The sequence below is a fragment of the Cetorhinus maximus genome, chromosome 12, assembly GCF_964194155.1.
Source record: "Cetorhinus maximus chromosome 12, sCetMax3.hap1.1, whole genome shotgun sequence".
Classification (NCBI taxonomy): Eukaryota; Metazoa; Chordata; class Chondrichthyes; order Lamniformes; family Cetorhinidae; genus Cetorhinus; species Cetorhinus maximus.
The window spans coordinates 17,641,225-17,661,235 of record NC_135890.1 but is presented as its reverse complement, the minus strand read 5'-3'; the positions used below and the strand labels follow the sequence as shown (position 1 = coordinate 17,661,235).

The following is a 20,011-nucleotide window of genomic DNA, read 5'->3' as shown; positions in this document are numbered from 1 at the left end:
TTGAGGGTTTCTGCCTCAGCCATCAATCTAGACAGTGAATTCCAGACACTTGTTACCCTCAGTGAAAAAATTTTTCCTAATATCCCCGCTAATCCTTCTACCAATCACTTTAAATCTGTGCCTCCTGGTAATTGTCCTCTACTAGGGGAAACAAGTCTTTTCTGTCTACTCTGTCTAGGCCCCTCATAATTTTGTACACTTTAATCAAGTCACCCCTCTGCCTCCTCTGTGCTAAGGAAAACAACCCCAGCCAACCCAACCTTTCCTCAGCTACAATTTTCAAGTCCTGGCAACAATCTTGTAAATCTCCTCTACTCTCTCCAGAGCAATTAAGTCCTTCCTGCAATGTGGTGACCAGATCTGTATGCAAAACTCCAGCTGTGGCCTAACCATTGTATACAGTTCTCGCATTACATCCCTGCTCTTGTATTCTATATCTCGTCCAACAAAGGAAAGCATTCCATATGCTGCCTTCACCACCTTATCTACCTGTCCTGCCAATTTCAGGGACCTGTGGACATGCACTCCAAGGTGTCTCACTTCCTCTACCTGTCTCAACATCCTCCTGTTTATTGCTTATTCCCTTGCTTTGTTTGCCCTCCCAGAATGTTTTACCTCACTTCTCTGGATTGAATTTCATTTGCCACTTTTCCGCCCACTCAACCAAACCATTGATGTTATTCTGGAATCCACAGCTATCCTTTTCACTATTAACTGCAATGGCTGATTTTTGTCTTCAGCAAATTTCCCAATCATGTCTCTCACTTTTAAGTCCAAATCATTAACACATACCACAAACAGCAAAGGACCCAACACTCAGCCCTGTGGAGTCACTGGAAACCGCTTTCATTTGCAAAAACATCCATCGACCATTGCCCTTTGTTTCCTGTCACTGAGCCAATTTTGGATTCAGCTCGCCACATTCCCCTGTATCCCATAGGCTTTTACTTTTCTGACCAGTGTACCATGTGGGACCTTGTCAAATGCCATACTAAGATCCATGTAGACCGCATCCACTGCACTCCCCTCACCAATCCTCCTTGTTACTTCCTCAAAACTCAATTAAGTTAGCAAGACACGACTTTCCCTTATCCAAATTATGCTGACTATCCCTGATTAATCCATGCCTTTCTAAGTGACAGTTTGTCCTGGCTCTCAGAATTGATTCTAATAATTTGCTCACCACCAAAGTCAGACTGACCAGCCTATAAATATTTGACTTATCCCTTGCACCCTTTTTAAACAATGGTACAATGTTCACAGACCTCCAATTCTCTGGTACCTCGCTTGTATCTAATGAGGATTGAAAATGATTCTCAGGGCGTTTCCTCCCTGGCTCCTTTTAACAGCCTGGGATACAGTCCATCTGGTCCTGGTGATTTATCCACTTTCAAGGATGTCACTCCCTCTTGTACTTTTTCACTCATTATGCTTCTTGTTGCTAATATTTCACACTCCTCATTAACTAGAATGTCTGCATCATCCCTCTGCTTTGTGAAGACAGAGACAAAGCACTCACTAAGAACCCTGCCCACATCCCCTGCATCAACACCTAAGTTACCTTGTACATACATCCCTGATAGGCCCCACCCTTTCCTTTAATTATTCTCTTGCTCTTAATGTAATGATAAAACATCTTTGGGTTTTCCTTGGGATTTACCTGCCAATATTTTTTCATATCCTCTCTTTGCTTTCCTGATTTTCTTTTTTACTTCACCCCTGTAATTTCTAAACTTAATTTTTGTGACTGTCATAAGCTTTCTTTTTCTGCTTTATCTTAGCCTGTATGCTTCTAAATAACCAGGGGGCTCTAGATTTGGCAGTACATCCTTTGTGGGGACATGTCTACCCTGTGCCCATAGAAACTCGCTTTTGAACGCCTCCCACTGGTCTGTCACTGATTTCCCTTCAAGTAGCTGTAACCAGTGCACTTTTGCCAGAACACCTCTTGGCTTCATAAAATTTGTCTTTCCCCAATTTAGAACTTGTACTCCTGTTCTATCTTCAACCTTTTCCATAATTATGCTAAATCTAACTGTATTATGATCACTATCTCCAAAATGGTTACTCACTGCTACTTCCACTTGCCTATCTTCATTTCTTAAACCTTAATCTAGAATTATGCCCCCACTCGTTGGGCTTGTTACGTGCTGGCTAAAAAAGTTCTCTTGAATACCGTTCAAGAATTTTGTACCCTATGTGCCCTTCATGTTGTAAGGACGGCGGTGAACCAGATGGGTTTTTACAACAATCCAATAGTTTAATTACTGACTTGCCAGATTTATTAATTGGAATTAAATTCCTCCAGATGCTGTGTATGTGAGATGAACTATTTTAGAGTCTTTTATATATCAACCTGCATGGTCTGAATGCCACTGAATTTTGTTGTTTTTTGTTTAATTAGCTCCCTATGAAGGTGGTGTATGGAAAGTTAGAGTGGACCTACCAGACAAATACCCATTCAAATCTCCTTCTATAGGTAAGTACTTGCATAACAACAATGTGCTATGTGTTTGTGCGTTGAAATGACTAGTTGTAACCAGTGGAGCGATGGCATTAGAAGAGTATAAGGGTTCCCATGATGGCTTAATTTTTATTCAGCATGCAGCAAAAGCATGCAAACTAGGAAGGATCATTGCAGCCAGGTGACAGGAGATTGCTCTCTTGGTCTTGCCACCTTGGGATGGAAAGGTAAATACTGACTAAAGCTCCTGCTCCTGACTGCTCCAGAGCAATTTCTGTTGGAATTGGATGCGTGTAACACAAGGTGAGGATGGATTGGCTGTGATGCCCTGTGATTAAATAACATGTGGACACCTGCTGTCAGAGCACCCATAGTTAACAGCCACAGGGATAATGTAGTAGAGAGTGACTGTCTCTCCAAACTGTCCCCTAGTAAGATAGCTACACCTTTGGAGAAGAGAAAATTGATGAGAAAAGAGGTTCAACAATCTGTGAATTTGACTTCCATTAAAGATAAAAAAGGAAATGCTGGAAGCCCAAAACAGGTGTCAGCATCAGTAAAAAGAAAAAAAAACTGGGTTACTGTTTTGGAATCATTGGTAAAGTTAAGTCTGTTCACCTCTTCATAGATGCTATTGTGTTTTTCCAGAATTGTTTGTTTCTATTTGGGTCTGCTTAATGTTGCTTCTGGTTATAAACCTTACCAGAACTAGTAGTAACATATTGTGTTGCTCTCCAAAATTTTACAAGGTAAGTTGACTCTTGCTGTCCCCACAGGGATCTCTATTTTTCCTGTTAGTAAAACAGGAGCCCACCTGTTTAAAAATATCTGGAGCGAGAGGTGTTAAAATGTTATCTTGGTGAAATGAAGCAGCTTCATAACCTTGTTTTGAATTGAGTTGTGAATTTACTGCAATGTTTGGACTACTACTAAATAGCAAGTGATAAAGCACTAGCCATCGCCAGACGCATCTATTTTTTTTCTTCTCTCTAGCTCTCCACTTTCTCCTTTCCCCACTCACCAACAATATAGTGATCATGCATTTTAGATCAATTCTTGAGTGATATATTAATGTCCTTAAATTACAGTAATGCTGTTTTTCTTGGGCTTGTTCCTCGTGCTTCTAGTGAGTCTGCTGTGAAGCAGCATAATATGTTATCAGGATGCAGCATTATGTCCTGGGCCAGCTCAGTGAATTGTTTCAGCTCTGGGATGTTTGAAGTAGGAAAGCTATACTGTTCTGTGCTTTGGCTTCACTTGCAGCTCAGCAGAAGTGCACAGCCCAGTATAAATGAGAGACAGCTATACAGAGCTAGGTTTGCATGCCCTCAAACACAGAGCAAGTCTAAAAACACCCATTTTGGCAGGAGTTGGATGTGCATTTGTACTGATACTATTTTGGTGAGATCTCCAAGGAGGGCTTGCTATTATGGTGTTCCCTTCTATGCTTAATTGAAATTAATAAATTCATTTTGTATCACCTTCAAGGATGAAAGCGAGCAGATGGTTTACCAAATACAAAATTGGTTTCAGTTCTATAGAATTTAGATTTTGAGTACTCTCCAAATGTTAAACCATTCCATGTTTTTGCTGATTTTTGCTTGCAATTGCGATAAATTAATTGGGAAAAACACTGTTCAAAAATGCAGAAACGAATAAGAAACCTTATTTTGTCTGGACTAACATGCATCAAAAAAATCTCACTTGATCTTCAAGTACAGAAAAATGATCGAGTAATCAATCCAACAGTGATATAGTAGTCCTGATACGTATTAATAGAGCTTTTTATCTAACAACTCAAGTAGACAAAATAATCATTTAGAACCTAATAGCAAGCTATTCTTCTGTAGATGTCTTTTGTAAATGTAGCTCTTATCAAACTTTTCTAAATATGGGGGTTAGCTTGCCCTACCTCTTATGCTGTGTAATATCCAGCTGATTTAACTACCTTTACTCAGCTCAGTGAGCAGGTACTTTTTATGACATCCTAATTCCTATTTATAGTGGAAATTGTTGGAAATTTTATATACATTTTACTGTGTTGAGAAACATGGGTCAATGGTCAACATTTGAAGTATAGGGCACCATCTTTGCTAAAAAGAATGAGCAAAAGTAAGATCAATCAAGAAATAGTTAGTTGGCACCAACATTGTGAAGAGAAAACTAAGGACAGTAAAGGACTTCTATAGTGTTGAGATCCTGGGAAAGACTTAAGTAGGAGACAGTACAGTGTGTCTTGATTTTCACCACAGGAAGTTACAGGTTGGAACAGTGCACAGGACAGTTTGCTTGGGGTTTAAGAGAACAATAACTTGCATTTATTTAGTGCATTTAACATAATGAAATGTCCTAAGGTGCTTCATAGGAGTGATTTATAGTCGCCATCCTGACTTGGAAATATATCACTGTTCCTTCACTGTCACTGGGTCAAAATCCTGGATCTCCCTTCCTCAAGCACTGTGGGTGTACCTACACCACATGGACTTCAGCTCAAGAAGGCAGCTCACCACCACCTCAAGGGCAACTAGGTATGGGTGATGAATGCTGGCCCAGCCAGTGAAACCCACATCTGTGAATGAATAAAAAAAGTTAACACGAATATACAAGGAGATATTAGGACAGATGCCAAAAGCTTCCTCAAAGAGGTATGTTAGTATGTTTTAATGAGTGTCTTAAAGAAGCAGAGTGGTTTAAGGAGGGAATTTCAGAGCTTAAAGGTCTAGTCAGCTGAAGACATTGCTGCAAAGCTGGAGCGATTAAAATTAAAATCGCACAAGAGGCCAGAATTGAAGCAGTGCAGAGATGTCAAAAGCTCCTAGGGCTGGAGGAGATTGAAGAAATGGGGAGGGGCAAGGACGTGGAAGGATTTGAAGACGAGGCCAGTTAGCTTAACATCTGTCATAGGGAAAATGTCAGCAGCTATTATTAAAGAAGTTATAGCAGGGCACTTGCATAAGTTCAAGATAATCAGGCAGAGTCAACATGGCTTTGTGAAAAGGAAATCATGTTTAACCAACTTATTGGAGTTCTTTGAGGAAGTAACATGTGCTGTGATGAAGGGGAACCGGTGTACTGTACTTAGATTTCCAGAAGGCATTTGCTAAAGTGCCACATCGGAGATTATTGTGTGAAATAAAAGTTCATGGTATGGGGGTAACATTGGCATGGATAGAAGATTGGCTGGCTAACAGGAAGCAGAGAGTATGCATAAATGGGTCTTTTTCAGGTTGGCAAGATGTAACGAGTGATGTGCCACAGGGATCAGTGCTGGGACCTCAGTTTACAATTTATATAAATGATTTGGATGAAGGAATGGATGGGATGATTGCCAAGTTTCCTGATGACACAAAGATTGGTAGGAAAGTAAGTTGTGAAAAGGACATGAGGAGGCTACAAAAAGATATAAATAAGTTGAGTGAGTGGGCAAAGATCTGGCAAATGGAATATAATGTGGGAAAATGTGAAATTGTCCATTTTGGCAGAAAGAATAAATGCGAAGCATATTATCTAAATCATGAGAGATTGCAGAGCTGAGGTGCAGAGGGATCTGGGTGTCCTAGTGCATAACTTGCAAAAGGCTGGTATACCGATACAGCAAGTAATTAGAAAAGCTGATAGAATGTTGTCATTTGTTGTGAGGGGAACTGAATACAAAAGTAGGAAGGTTATGCTTCAGTTATACAGAGCACTAGTGAGATCACACCTGGAGTACTGTGTACAGCATTGGTCACCTTATTTAAGGAAGGATGTAAACATGTTGGAAGCAGTTCAGAGGTTTCCCTGACTAATAGCTGGAATGGGTGGGTTGTCTTACGAGGAAAGGTTGGACAGGTTAGGCTTGTATCTGCTGGAGTTCAGAAGAGTAAGAGGTAACTTGATTGAAACATAAGATCCTGAGGAGCCTTGTCAGGGTGGATGTGGAGAGGATGTTTCCACTTGTGGGAGAATCTAGAACTAGGGGTCACTGTTTAAAGATAAGGGGTCACCCATTTAAAACAGAGATGAGGCTAAATTTTTTGAGGGCTGTAAGTCTTTGGAACTCTCTTCCTGAAAAGGCAGTGGAAGCAGAATCTTTGAAAATTTTTAAGGCAGAGGTGGATAGATTCTTGGTAAGCAAGGAGGCGATAGGTTATCGGGGGTAGGCGGGATGCAGATTTGAGACTACTATCAGATCGTCCATGATCTTATTGAATGGTGGAGCAGGCTTGATGGGTCGACTGCTCTATTCCTGCTCCTTGTTTGTATGTTCGTAGGTTGAAAATTTTCAAATTGATTCTCTGTCCAGCAACAACTTGATGTAGGTCAGTGAACACAGTGGTATTGGTGAAGTCATAAAGTCAGAAGCTGTTCAGTACCATTTACAACTTCTCAGATACTGAAGCAGTCTGTCACCACATAACAAGACCTGGACAACATTCAAACTTGAGGTGATAAGTGGCAAGTAATACTCATGTCACAAGTACCAGGCAGTGACCATCTCCAACAAGAGAGAACCCAACCATCGCCCCTTGACATTCAACAGCACTAGCACTAGCATTGCTGAATCCCCCACCATCAACACCCTGGGGGGTACCATTAACTAGTAACTGAACTGGACTAACCATATCAATAGTGTAGCAGGTTAAAGGCTGGGAATTCTGCAGTGAGTAACTTGCCTCCTGACTCCCCCAAGCCTACCCACAGTCTACAAGGCACAAGGCAAGTGTGTGATTGAATACTTTCCATTTCCCTGAATGAGTGCAGGTTCAACAACACAAGCTCAACAGCACCCAGGACAAAGCAGCCAGCTTGAATGGCACCCCACCTATCACCTTAAACATTCACTCCCTCCACCACCACCGCACAGTGGCAGCATTGTGTACCATGCACAAGATGCACTGCAGCAACTCACCAAGACTTCCTCTACAGCATCTTTCAAACTTGTGACTTTGTCCACCTGGAAGGACAAAGGCAACAAACACATGAATAGCACCATCTACAAATTCCCCTCCAAGCCACACACCACCCTGACCTGGAACTCTTTAGTTATCCTTCTCTTTTGCTGGGTCAAAATCCAGGAACACTCTTCATCATAGAACTGTAGTTATATCTACACCAGGTGGACTGCAGTGGTTGAAGAAGACAGCTCACCAACACCTCAAGGCAATAAGGGAAGGGAAACGAATGCTGGCCTTGCCATTGATGCTTACTTCCCATAAAAGAATAAGAAAAGGGACTTGGTACAAGTTCAGACATGGGCAGCAGAGTTTGGATGAGCTCAAGTTTATGTAGGTATGAAGATGGCAGGCCTGCCAGGAGACCATTGGAATAATCAGGTCTGGAGGTAACAAGGCATGGATGAGGTTTTGAACAACAGATGAGCTGTGGCATAGTTAGAATTTGGTGATACGGAGATAGTATTAATGGTTTTGGTGATGGAGCAAGAATGAAGAAAGGATTTACTTGGCTGTGTTATCTCTTCACAGTCTCAGCTGCCACACTCATTACCTAGGGTCAGCTCTTTCCAGATGAAGTCCTATGTGAAATCTTAATGCCTATAAATTATCTCTGTACTGTTGGTGCCTTTTAAATAGTAGCACTGCCAGCAACCCATGTTCGAACTCACAAACATAGGAAGTGTTTGAAGCAAATAGTATAGATGAACTTAAGGTGAAGGTAGACAAACGTTTGATAGAAAAGGGAATAGATAGTTACGATGGGGTACTTAGATGAGAAAAGTTTGGAAGAGTCTCGATGGTGCATAAACACTGACATGAGCTAGTTGGGCAAATGACCTGTTTCTGTGACATATACATAACCTATATATCTCGTCATTTTGTGCAGTGGATCTTGATGTCTCTGGGAGGATCTGCACCTCCTGTCAGTAACGATACTACATAGATTTCAGATAATAGGCAAAGAACCATAGGGTGGCAAGAATTTGTTAGACACAGCAAGGTATGATCGTGAACGCACTGCTTGAAAGGTTCATGGAGGCAGATTCAATAGTAATTTTCAAAAGGGAATTGTATATATACTTAAAAAGGAACAATGTACAGGACTCTAGGGAAAGAGGTGGTGAGCGGGACTAATTGGATAGCTCTTTCAAAGAGTAGGCACATGACGCATACATTGCTGTTTCTTTGTCACTGGGTCAAAATCGTGGAACTCTCTACCTAATGGCTCTGTGGGAGCCCCTTCACTGCACAGACAGCAGGACCAATTAGAAATAGGCAGTAAATACTGGCCTTGCTAGAGATGTCCACGTCCAGATGACTAATTATCTTTTAAATTGCATGTGCTTTTTGCTGTCTTAGATTAAATTTGTTCATGTTTTTAAATTAGATGCAGGAGGAGGGGGCAGAATGCACTGATCCTTGTTTATTTGAACTTTGGGAGCTCTGTATTCATTCCCAAGCATGCCCCTCCCCCAACATATAAATTGTCCTCTTGATTTATTTTCTCCCCATAAATCCTATTTTGGGATATTGTGGGATATTGACTTTTTTCAAGTTGTTTTCTTTGAGGTTTTCCATCTTATCTTGTAGCTATTACTGTGGAATTCAAGAATTTCAAAAATAACTTGAGAGGAGAGGACTTCCTTGAAGATGTGCATTGACTCGGCAAATTTATTCCAATAAATCCTAATCTGGCCATTTTATCAATTGCTAGCAGCTGGGTTTAAAAGTTGTATGTCCTGCCACAAGTCCCTTCTAGCTGTAGTGATCCATCAACAGTAATTGTCTTTTAAAGTTTCAAGTAAATTTTCAAAGAACTCCTCATTAATGATGGGCTAAATGGTCTCCTTTTGTGCTGTATGATTCTATTATTCTCCTTGCTTATTGCAGTGCTGTCTGTCAAAGCAAGATTGTGCTCAGGAGTGTGTCATCATGCGAGAGTGACGACATGAAAGATGTCTCGATAAACTGACTATTATTGCGTTTATCCTTAGAAGGTAGTTTTTAAAATGAAAAGGGTGTCAGTGAAATTATAACTTCATGCACCATTTGCAAATTAAAAATAATTTGTAACACTCTAGCCTAAACATGAAAAGAATTCTGGAGAACAGAACAGTGGCAGGAAGTTCCTTTGCCTTTGAAAGGAAATTTGCCATTTTCTAGAAGAGGAACTTTTTTATGCAGTTGAGCACTGAATTCAGGAGAAACTGTATTTTGTCCAAACCGGTCTTCAATTAAATGTCTGACATCTCTTGAGTGTCCCATTTGGTAAATATCAATGTGTAATTGAACCAGACGAAGATCCCAGGTTTGACTTTTGTCTGTTGTGGGAGAGCTACATTTAGCCTGGGGTGCTCCTAGATAAGGGATAGGAAGATCGGTCAGCTTCTTTGCTCGTGATCGTGTTCCTACCTGATGGTGTGCAGCTGAGAATCACGCGAGTGTAAGCTAGAGTATGATATTCTCCATGGTTAAAAAAAAATGTTGTTGCTCACTCTTAACAGTGAGCATAAAGGCCATTTGGAAGAGGTAAAGGAGTGAGGTCAGTGCATATCTGTACCCCAGCAAGAGTTACAACTTTATAGCAGGACATGGAAACAGGAAATTAAACTACAATAATTTTTTTAATTCTGTTCAGCCATCTGGGCTGCCAGGACTCGATTTTTTTTTACCTTGGGCTGTCAGGGCTGAACTTTGCACTGCACTATTTTTCTCACTTAAATGATGAAATTCATGTAATTGTGGGCTGGTACTAAGGGAGGTTAAGGATGTGTGGTGGGGTGGTGGTGGTGCAGAGACAATAGTGTGAATACATAGTTGTGGCAGTGATGAAAAACGGTGGTTTCAGTCTTCCAGGCATTTTAAATGGAGGAAAATTACAGTTCATCAAACTGTATGTTGGAGAAAAGAAGCCTCGATGGTAGAGGTTGGGAGATGTGAAGAGGAATAGCTTGATCATATCACTGTAGTTATGGAAGTTGGCGACATGTTATAAATATAAATAATATTGTCAAAGGACAGATCTTTGTGGATTTTTGGAATTGTCGGTGTTAGAAAGAATTAGAGATAGAATCATAGAAATGTTACAGCACAGGAGGAGGCATTTAGCCTGTCGAGTGCATGCAGGCTTTCTGCAAGAACAATTTAGCTAGCCCCGCCCTGCTGCCCTTTCTCCATAACCCTGCAATATTTTTCTCTTATGGTGCTTATCCCATTCCCTTTTGAAAACCATGATTGAACCTGGCTCCAACACCCTCTGGACTACTGCATTCCAGATCTTAACTATTCGCGCAATAATGTTTTTCCTCATTTTGCCGTTGGTTCTTTCGCCAATCACCTTAAACCTGTGTCCTCTGGTTCTCGACCCTTCTGCTAGTGGGAGCATGTCTCTTCTATTTGCTGTATAATTCACTCATGATTTTGAATTTGTTTTTTATTCATTCATGAGATGTGGACATCGCTGGCTAGGCCAGCCTTTATTACCCTTACCCATCCCTAATTTCCCTTGTGCAGAGGGCATTTAGAGTCAACCACATTGCTGTGGGTCTGGAATTACATGTAGGCCAGACCAGGTAAGGTTGGCAGATTTCCTTCCCTGAAGGATATTCGTGAACCAGACAGGTTTTTACGACAGTCGACAATGGTTTTGTGGTTATAATCAGACTTTTAATTCCAGATTTTTTTTTTATTGAATTCAAATTTCACCATCTGCTGTGTTGGGATTTGAGCCCGGGCCACCAGAGCATTACCCTAGGTCTCCAGAATACTAGCCTAGTGACAATACCACTATGCCACTGCCTCCCCATGTATGCCTGTTAAATCTCTTCAACCTTTTGTTCTGCAAGGAGAACAGTGGTAATGCTGCAGAAACTGTTTTGCACATGTGTGCTTGTATAATCACTTGGGTAATTTAATGCCGCTCTTTCATGCTTTTAAACATAGGACTCAGGAGCAGGAGTAGGCCATTTAGCCATTCAAGTCTGCTCTACCATTCAATAAGATCATGGCTGATCTGGTTGTGGTCTAAACTACACTTTCCTGTCTGCACCCCATAATCCTCGACTCCCTTCTCCAACAAAAATCTATCTAACTCAGCCTTGATATGTTTAAAGACCCAGCCGCCACTACCTTCTGGGGAAGAGAATTCCACACTCTAATGACTCAAAATTTCTCCTCACTTCTGTCTTAAGAGGGAGACCTCTTATATTGAACTATGTCCCCGAGTTCTAGTTTTCCTCCATGAGGGATATGCTCCTGGTATCCAGCCTATCTAATCCCCTCATGATCCTATGTTCCACTGTGATCACCTCTCTTTCTTCTAAACTCCAATGGGTATAAGCCTACCCTGTTCAACCTTTCTTCATTAGAAAACCCCTTCATCCCAAGAATGAGTCGAGTGAACCCTCTCTCAACTGCTTCTAAAGCAATTGTATCTTTTTTCCAAATAAGGAAACCAAAACTGTACACAGTACTCCTGATGTAGTTTCACCAAGGCCCTGTACATCTACAGTAAAACTTCCCCAATTTTAAATTCCATTCTTCTTGCAATAAATGCCGACATTCAATTTGCTTTCCTAATCACTTGCTGTGCCTGCATACTAATATTGTGATTCATGTACCAGGACACCCAGATCCACTGTACCACAGAGTTCTGCAATCTTTCTCCATTTAAATAGTACATTGCTTTTTTATTCTTCCTGCCAAAGTGAGCAAGTTCACATTTACTCAAGTTATACTCCATCTGCCAAGTTTTTACCCACACACTTATCCTGTCTATATCCCTTTGCCTACTCTACCACCTCTTGACAACTTACTTTCCTAGCTACCTTGGTATTATTGGTGAATTTAGCTACCGTACATTTGATCCTTTCATCCTAGTCATTGATATAGTTTGTAAATAGTAGAGGACCCAGCACTGATCCCTGTGGCACTCCACCATTATAGCTTGCCAATCTGAAAAAGACCCATTTATCCCTACCCTCTGCTTCCTGGTAGCTAACCAATCCTTTATCCATGCTAATAAGTTACCCCCTATGTGCTCTTGTCTTGTGTATCTTTGATGTGGCACCTTATCAAGTGCCTTTTGGAAATCCAAGTACACCACCTCTGCTGGATCCCCTTTAGCCACGTTGAATGTAACTTCATCAAAAAAACTCTAATAGATTAGTTAAGCATTATTTCCCTTTCATAAAGCCACGTTGGCTCTGCCAGATCACATTGTCATTTTACCACCGTAATAATGGATTCTAGCATGTTCACTGTGACAGATGTCAGATTAACTGGCCTATAGAGTCCTACTTTCTGCCTCCCTCCTTTTCTTGAATAAAGGTGTTACATTAGCTATTTTCCAATACTCTTTGACCAGAATCTAAGAATTTTGGAAGAATATAACCAATGCATCTACTGTCTGTGCAGCTACATCTTTTAAGGCCCTAGGAGATGTAGGCCATCCAGTCCTGGGGACTTGTCAGCCATTAAGTCTAATAGTTTTCCTAGCACCTGTTCCCTGATGGTGATTGTTTTAAGTTCATCGTTCCCTATCGCCTCTTGATTTTCAATTATTTTTGGGAAGTTTTGTCAGTCTTCTACCGTGAAGACAGAATATTTTGGCTCTGAAGGAGAGTCATATGGATTCAACGTTAACTCTGTTCCTCTCTCCACAGATGCTGTCAGACCAGCTGAGTTCCAGCGTTTTCTGTTTTTATTTCAGATTTTCAGCATCTGCAGTATTTGCCTCATCCCATTTCAAGATACAATAATCCCTTCCTTGTCCCCCACCCCAGTATAGCATTTCAGTTTTGCATGTGAGCCAATCATTTCATGTCTCTGATTTGCTGGTAATCTTAATTTCAGAAACTTTGCATTTATAAAATGTCTCATCACACATCTCCCAAACTTCTTGAAATACTTTGTGTATTTTGCATTGTTTTGAAGCCCCATCATTATTCTGTAGGGCAACATGACAGCCATTTGGTCCACAGCAAAGCTGCATAAATGAGCACTTATTCTGTGTGTGGTGTTTGAGTGGAATGTTGGTCTGAAGGAGTCTCTGCTGTTCAGATAGAAAGGTTGGATATTTTAATATCCACCAGGTGTTTAATCTGAAGGCCAGCATTTCTGGCAATGCAGAATTCCCTCAGTACTGCACACAAATCTCAGCTTAGATTATGTGCTCGACCCTCACATGAATTTGAACCCACAATCGACTGAGTATTATAATTGAACCAGACAATGCTGAAATAGGGGCAAGTATGTGTTGTATGCCTATGTTGACTTGAAATTGGGGTGGGTATGTGCGCAAACTGCTGTTGCTGGCAACCAGCAGACAGAGGAGACTTGCATCCCATCTTCTAGACTGAATTTGAAGAGAAACCAGGAGTGAAACGTGTAACTCACCGCACTACTTAATTCCCTTGTGTTTTTAATATGAAGTATGTCATAATTCTGAAACTAATTCATTTGAATGTTTCTTGAAATGGCAATGAAAAGTCAAGTTTTAAAGAAAGAAAATGTTGAGCAAGCATCCCTTTGCCAATGATGCTTTCTGGGTCAGAAAATTGCTGTACTGAACTGTGTGGGGTGAAGGTGGTGTGAACGGTCACCAGGACAGTCCCTAGGACAGAATCTAATTTTCCTTCAATTTGATGTCTGCCATCTTCAGTTGAGAATTATAGTGTTTGCTGATGGTCTTCAAATTCATTCCTTTTCTCAGGAATGCTCCTGTGAGGAAACACTAATTTTTGTTTTTGTTTATGTGATGTGGGTGTCACTGGCAAGTCCAGCATTTATTGCCCACCCTGAATTGGCCTTGACAGCAGTTAAGAGTCAACTGCATTGCTGTGGATCTGGAGTCACATGTAGGTCAGATGAGACAGATTTCCTTCCCTAAAGGACATTAATGAACCAGATAGATTTTTATGACAATCAATGGAAGAGACTAGCTTTCAATTCCAGATTTAATTGAATTTTTAAATTCCATCAGCTGCCATGGTGGGATTTGGACCCATTTACCCAGAACATTAGCCTGGGCCTCTGGATCACTAGTCCAGTGACATTACCACAATGCCACCACTCTCTTCTCCAACTGTTTACGCAGCTGTTTCATAACTGAGAAAGGACAGTTCAGCATTTGGTTGTGAAGCAACACACTTTTGGTTAACAGGGCCCCTAGATTGCTAACTTTAATTTCAGCTTTTGCTTGTGGTCTGCATAAATTGCATTGAATTCCTACTGTCCTAAACTGAATGTGCAATCCTTCTCTGGCCTGACACCATGGTAGTGCAGAAGAGGCCAAATAGAATGGGTGCCAGAGTCACCCTTGTTTGGCAATCTTTCATCTCAACATGCAAACATGTAACTGTCAATTCTCATCAATTAAACTTGTCAGAAATGTTCACAATTCCCACCTGCATAGTGGTGGAAGCCTTTGTCGTTTTGAGAGTTATAATGAACAAGTTTTGTTGTACTTTCATTTTCCTGAATTGGTCCTACAGCCTGCAATATTTAACTTTGATCGAAAACTGCTTTGAACATCAGGAGGGATGTTGCTCAGATGGCACTGGATGATCCTCGCAGCAGACAAGAGCAAGGTGTTACTGTACTTTCCACAATCAGGGTGTTTAACCATTGTCCTTGTGTGACAGACTCATTCTTGAACTGGAAGCATCACCCCATCCCAGACCTGTTAGATTCTGAAGTGTTGTCTAATGGTTGGGCCACTTAAAGTATTTCAGCTGGAGTGGCACCTGAGCCTGGTGACATACCATTCTTAGCTTGGTGGATGGCAGTGTGCATTTCATAGAGTGATGAATTTGAAGAGCTGTTTTAGCATTTGTTGCGAGTACGTGCATTCTGAGGGTTTGTAAAGCTCATAAAATATTTCATAGGAGCTTCCAATAGTTTGTGCTGCTTAGTGTGACTAGCTGTGTTTCTGTGGGGAGACGGTGTTTTAGATGATTGAGATGTGCACACCGTTCAGTTTGTGGTGGATTTGCATACAACTGAATCTCCTGCACTTCTTCCCAACAGAAGCTTTGTTTCTTTAGTGTGTTATTTGCTTTGGCCAAGTTGTATTGCTTTTTGTAGTAGAGTGTATGTCGTTTTTTTAACTGAGGTGAACATTGCAACTAAGGTTTAATAGCCAGTCTCTGAACTTTGTCAGTTTCCACTTCTGAAGTTATTTAGTCATTCGATCATCACCTCACAACCCTTAAAATAAAGTAGGCACGGTATAATGGTATCCAAATTCAGTGCCCCTTTCTAGTGCCCCTTATTTTTCCAGAGTTTAAGGCTCTTAACTTTGGGTCTGTAAGCAGGTTCACTTTTTTTTTTATCTGCTTTGAAGTAGCAATGTTTCGAGCAGAATTTTAAAGCTAGACATTATATAAACTGCACGTCCTATTTGCTATTTGTAACTGCAGTGTTGGCAGCAGCATTTGGGGTAAAGGTTAAGCTGTGCTGTGACTGGGTTTTTGTGTGCAATGGATTGAGCCTTACAAGTTTTACAAGGTGCAGCTGTGCCCTATGTTAGTAATTCCTTCCTTACCCTTTAAACAAATTCAAAAAGCTAGAGACAGTACAGTACAGTAATACACCTGATAATTAACTTCTATGTCAAAACATCCATCTTAAGAGCGGTACATTTTAGCCCTGTCTAAAATTTGCATGTAGAGCTTATCTGGGCCTGTTCATACTATCTTGGTTTCGACCTAGTGAAACTTTTTGTGTATCTCGTTATATCATTTTCTTCATTATTTAGTTCTTGCTGGATTCGTCTTTTATAACAGTTGGGTCATTGAACAGAGCTGGACAGTTATGGGAGGGTCAGGTGGGGGGCAGGAGCCTTTGCTGTGTAAGCCTTTGTATTATCTCTTGCAATCTCTAGAGTAAAATAAATTTATTTCCGTATTTATATTGCAGAAAATTTCTCTTTATGCTCCTGTTTTTCTCAATGCCATTTTTGAAAGTCTGTGTTTTAACCGAACAACCCTTCTAGCTCTGTTATGTCATTCCTGCCAACTAGCTCATTTACTTAATGATCCGTATGTGCCTGTCCTTAGACTGCAATGTCTTGGACCTGAAATTCTTCATCTATCAATGTTATCAGTGTCACTGTGATAAAAAGAGAGAATTTCTAAGCACACGATTTAAATCCATGCTGTCCACATTAGCTGTTCTTTCTCATTCTGTATTAGAATGACGGAGGAATATGTGTCTATATTCTTAAACTCCATCTACTCAGAGCAGGCTGACCTCGACATGACCTCCCCCTGTTTAGAAAGCATAGATGTTTGGAGAGGTGGTGCCACACGCTTCTCATGGAGTCTAATTCCTCACCTGGAACGACCACCTTTAACAGGCCTGTTGGGGTGAGGCAACAGCTGGAGACGGTAGATTTTTCCTGAATGGGAAGTAACCACAGGTTCGCTTTATTCCATGTCCCCAATATTATCTTCTGTATGTTTGGTAATAGGGTATTTTGAGAATGGAGAGGATGGAGTTGGCTAATCTGGAAAAAAAAATGCACATACAAATCGATTATTTAAAAGCAATATTTAAGTGATCTCTCTTACATTATAGAATGAACATACTAGCTTGGCTCACAGAACCTAGCAGTAAAAAAAAAAACTTGACGTTCCTGATATCTGTTGATAGCTGGTGGATAGAAAGCCACGCAGGCCATAACTGAATTCGGGTGAACAAAAGTAGTCCCGTTCCTCGCCAGTCAACTTTTCTGCCCCGTGGACTGTGTATTTTATGGCTGTTGACAAGTTCAACGGGTTCCTTTTGAAAGATTTTCCCATTGACTTTAAACACCAACAGCTTGTATTTATATAATGCCATTAATATAGTAAAATGTTCCAAGGTCCTTCACAGAAGTATTATCGACCAGAATTGGACAGCTACATGAGGAAATATTAGGGAAAGATGAACAAAAACTTGGTCGAAGAGGTAGATTTTAATGAGTGTCTTAAAATAGGAAAGAGGGGTGGAGAGGGAATTCCAGAGCTTAGGGCCTTGGCAGCTGAAGGCTTGGCCACCATAGGTATTGTGATTTTAAAATTAGGGAAGCTCGAGGCCAGAATTTGGAGGACCACAGATATCTGAAGGTAGGGTTGAAGGAGACTAGAGATAGGGAGGCCCAAGACTATGGAAAGATTTTAAAAGAAGCGTAAAAATGCTTAAAATTGAGGTGTTCAACCGGGAGCTGATGTAGGTCAGCGAGTACCTGGATGATAGGTGAATGAGACTTGGTGAAAGTTATGGCAGCAGAGTTTTGGATGACTTCCAAGTTAGTGGAGGGTATAATGTGGACTCATCTTGGGGTAAAATACGAAACCAAAGTTACGAACGGTTGCCAGGGAGAGGGATGAAGTAGGTGGCTATGGAACAGATTTTGTGATGGGGACTGAAGAAAATAGCTTTTTTTTCCCAATATTTAATTGAAGGAAATACTGGATATTGGGCAAGCAGCCTCACAACTTGAGGTCGAGAGAATTGCTGTTGGGATAAAGTTGGATATTGTTGGTGTACATGTGGCAACTGACCTGTTTTTGGATGATGTTGCCAAGGGATAGCATGTAGATAACAACTGGGAGAGGGTGAAGCAGAGTTCCTTGGGGGACATCAGAGATAATGGACTGGGAAGAGAAGCCAATGCAGGGAATTCTTTGGCTGTGACTGGATAGATGAGAATGGAACCAGGTAAGTCCAGTCCCACCTTTCAAGACTAGGATGGAAAGCATTGAAGAAGGATAATGTAGTCAGTCATATCAAAGTTGGCAAATTGGCTGAGGAGATCAAGGAGGGAACAGTTTACCTTTGTTACCTTTGCATTCCTGAATGATCCTGGAACAATGAACACTTGGCAGATGAGAGCAGGACCCAGATAGTGTTTAATGTGGTCCCATCAGATCTGTCTGACTGGCTACACCAGTTGTCTGCCATGTCTGCATCCACTTGGCTTTTTGTGCTGTTGAAGGTGAGTTTTAAGCTTTTGGGGAAAGGAACACATTCAATTTCAGGCACCAGGGAGAGCTGGAGTCAAAGGTCGATATACTCAACCCCAACCTGAGGAACATTTGCTACTGGACTAATAAAACCGATCTGCAAAGAGTCCCTCATTATTAAAATGGTTCTGAATTTAACAGTGCGGCTGCCACCTGTCCAGTATCAAAGTCTAGTTCTTGAATAAGTTCTCTGAAAATTTCTGAAATATAATTTTTTCCCCCTAATAGTCTCATCTCCCACTCTCACTCAGTCAAGATCTGTTGGGATAAGTAAAAAAAAAAAATGGGAAGGTGAATCGGGAGAACTTTCTATGCAGATTACTAATGTACAAATGTACTTGGGGCCACTTTCTATGCAGATTACTAATGTAAAACTGTACTTGGGGCCACATAACCAATCTTGTTGTAAATATCCTGAGGTTTGAACCTTTGTATACACTGTTCATGCTCTGCTTCCCTCCAGTCACTCCAGTTACCATCGTTAATATTGATGTTTTGCGTGCATATTAAAACATTAATTTTAATGGAAGCCACATTTCTTGTCTGGCCTGAGACACAATTTGGAGCAGCTGATTTTGTGAAACCGCTTCAGCTTCATCAGTACTCAGCCGATAACTCTTCTCTTGGGCCAGATGCTATCTGGTTGGGCCCCACCTAGTCCCACGTGCTGACATCCATTGCACAGAGCAGTCTGATTTGCACAGTCCACTGCCATAACCAGCATCAGTGGACTGACTTGGAGGATCAAAATATTGGTCTGAGGCACAACATTCGAAGATTTTTCTATACCAATCTTCATAGCCTTCAATGTGTGCTCTCAGGAGAGAGCTGGAGAAATATTTTCAACAGAAAGTGCTTTGTGTCATCCTTCCAGGCAACTTTTCCTTTTTTAAAAAAAAAAGCCAAACTTGAACCTGATCCTATTATTGGCATTACATCCTCCTGTGCCCATTTTGATTTCTGGGTTGGCACCCTTTCTAAACGGGGCTTTTTGAGGAGTGTGTCCTTGAATGTTGAACAGCAGTGCTTATTACTGGTGTTTATACTTAGCCTGAACACACGCATCATAGTATCTCCTCTACTAGAATGATGCAGTGCAAATCTGGTTTAATGCTGTCTACTGGCTCATCTAATGAAGCATTCGTCAAATGCTGATGGATGCAGAGCACAGTGAAAGCACCAGTAGGATAGTTCTCTGATGTCCAAAGGGCTAATCTGCAGAGTTGTCCACAGGATTCTAATGAACTGCAATGGCCATGTGTTCAGTCTCAGTAAAATATCTACTTCAAAAAGCTTCCAGTGGTAGATCCAATTAGATTTTGGGCTTCCAAAATTGATTTGTCTGGAGAGTACATTTTGAGCTGAGCTGCACTAAAGGTGACGTAGCATTAACAGCAATTCCAGATGTTGAACTAAGCATATCATTAAAAAAAACTTAGCACACTGAAGTGTATTGACATGCAGATGGGTGTTTTTCTAATAATTATACAATGTCTAGTGACTGCAACGAATTCTGTAAATGCATTGTTTGTAAAACAGTTGAATCTTGGTTTCACCCAATGTCTTGGCTTGCAATTTGCTTACTTTGACAAATCTGCTGA

At 41.0% G+C, this 20,011-nt stretch overlaps 1 protein-coding gene across 2 annotated transcripts in view; it reads left to right on the top strand.

Moving 5' to 3' along the window:
- The window catches only part of ube2h (ubiquitin-conjugating enzyme E2H (UBC8 homolog, yeast)), a 120,215-nt gene that overhangs the window by 72,043 nt on the left and 28,161 nt on the right, over positions 1-20,011 (top strand). Inside the window, exon 3 of one of the 2 annotated variants that reach the window (XM_078553080.1) lies at positions 2,405-2,479. The exons of the other annotated variant lie outside the window; for it this stretch is intronic. Coding sequence (XP_078409206.1) covers positions 2,405-2,479 — 75 coding nt within the window. The remainder of the gene's footprint in view (positions 1-2,404; positions 2,480-20,011) is intronic. 2 annotated transcript variants of the gene reach the window in all.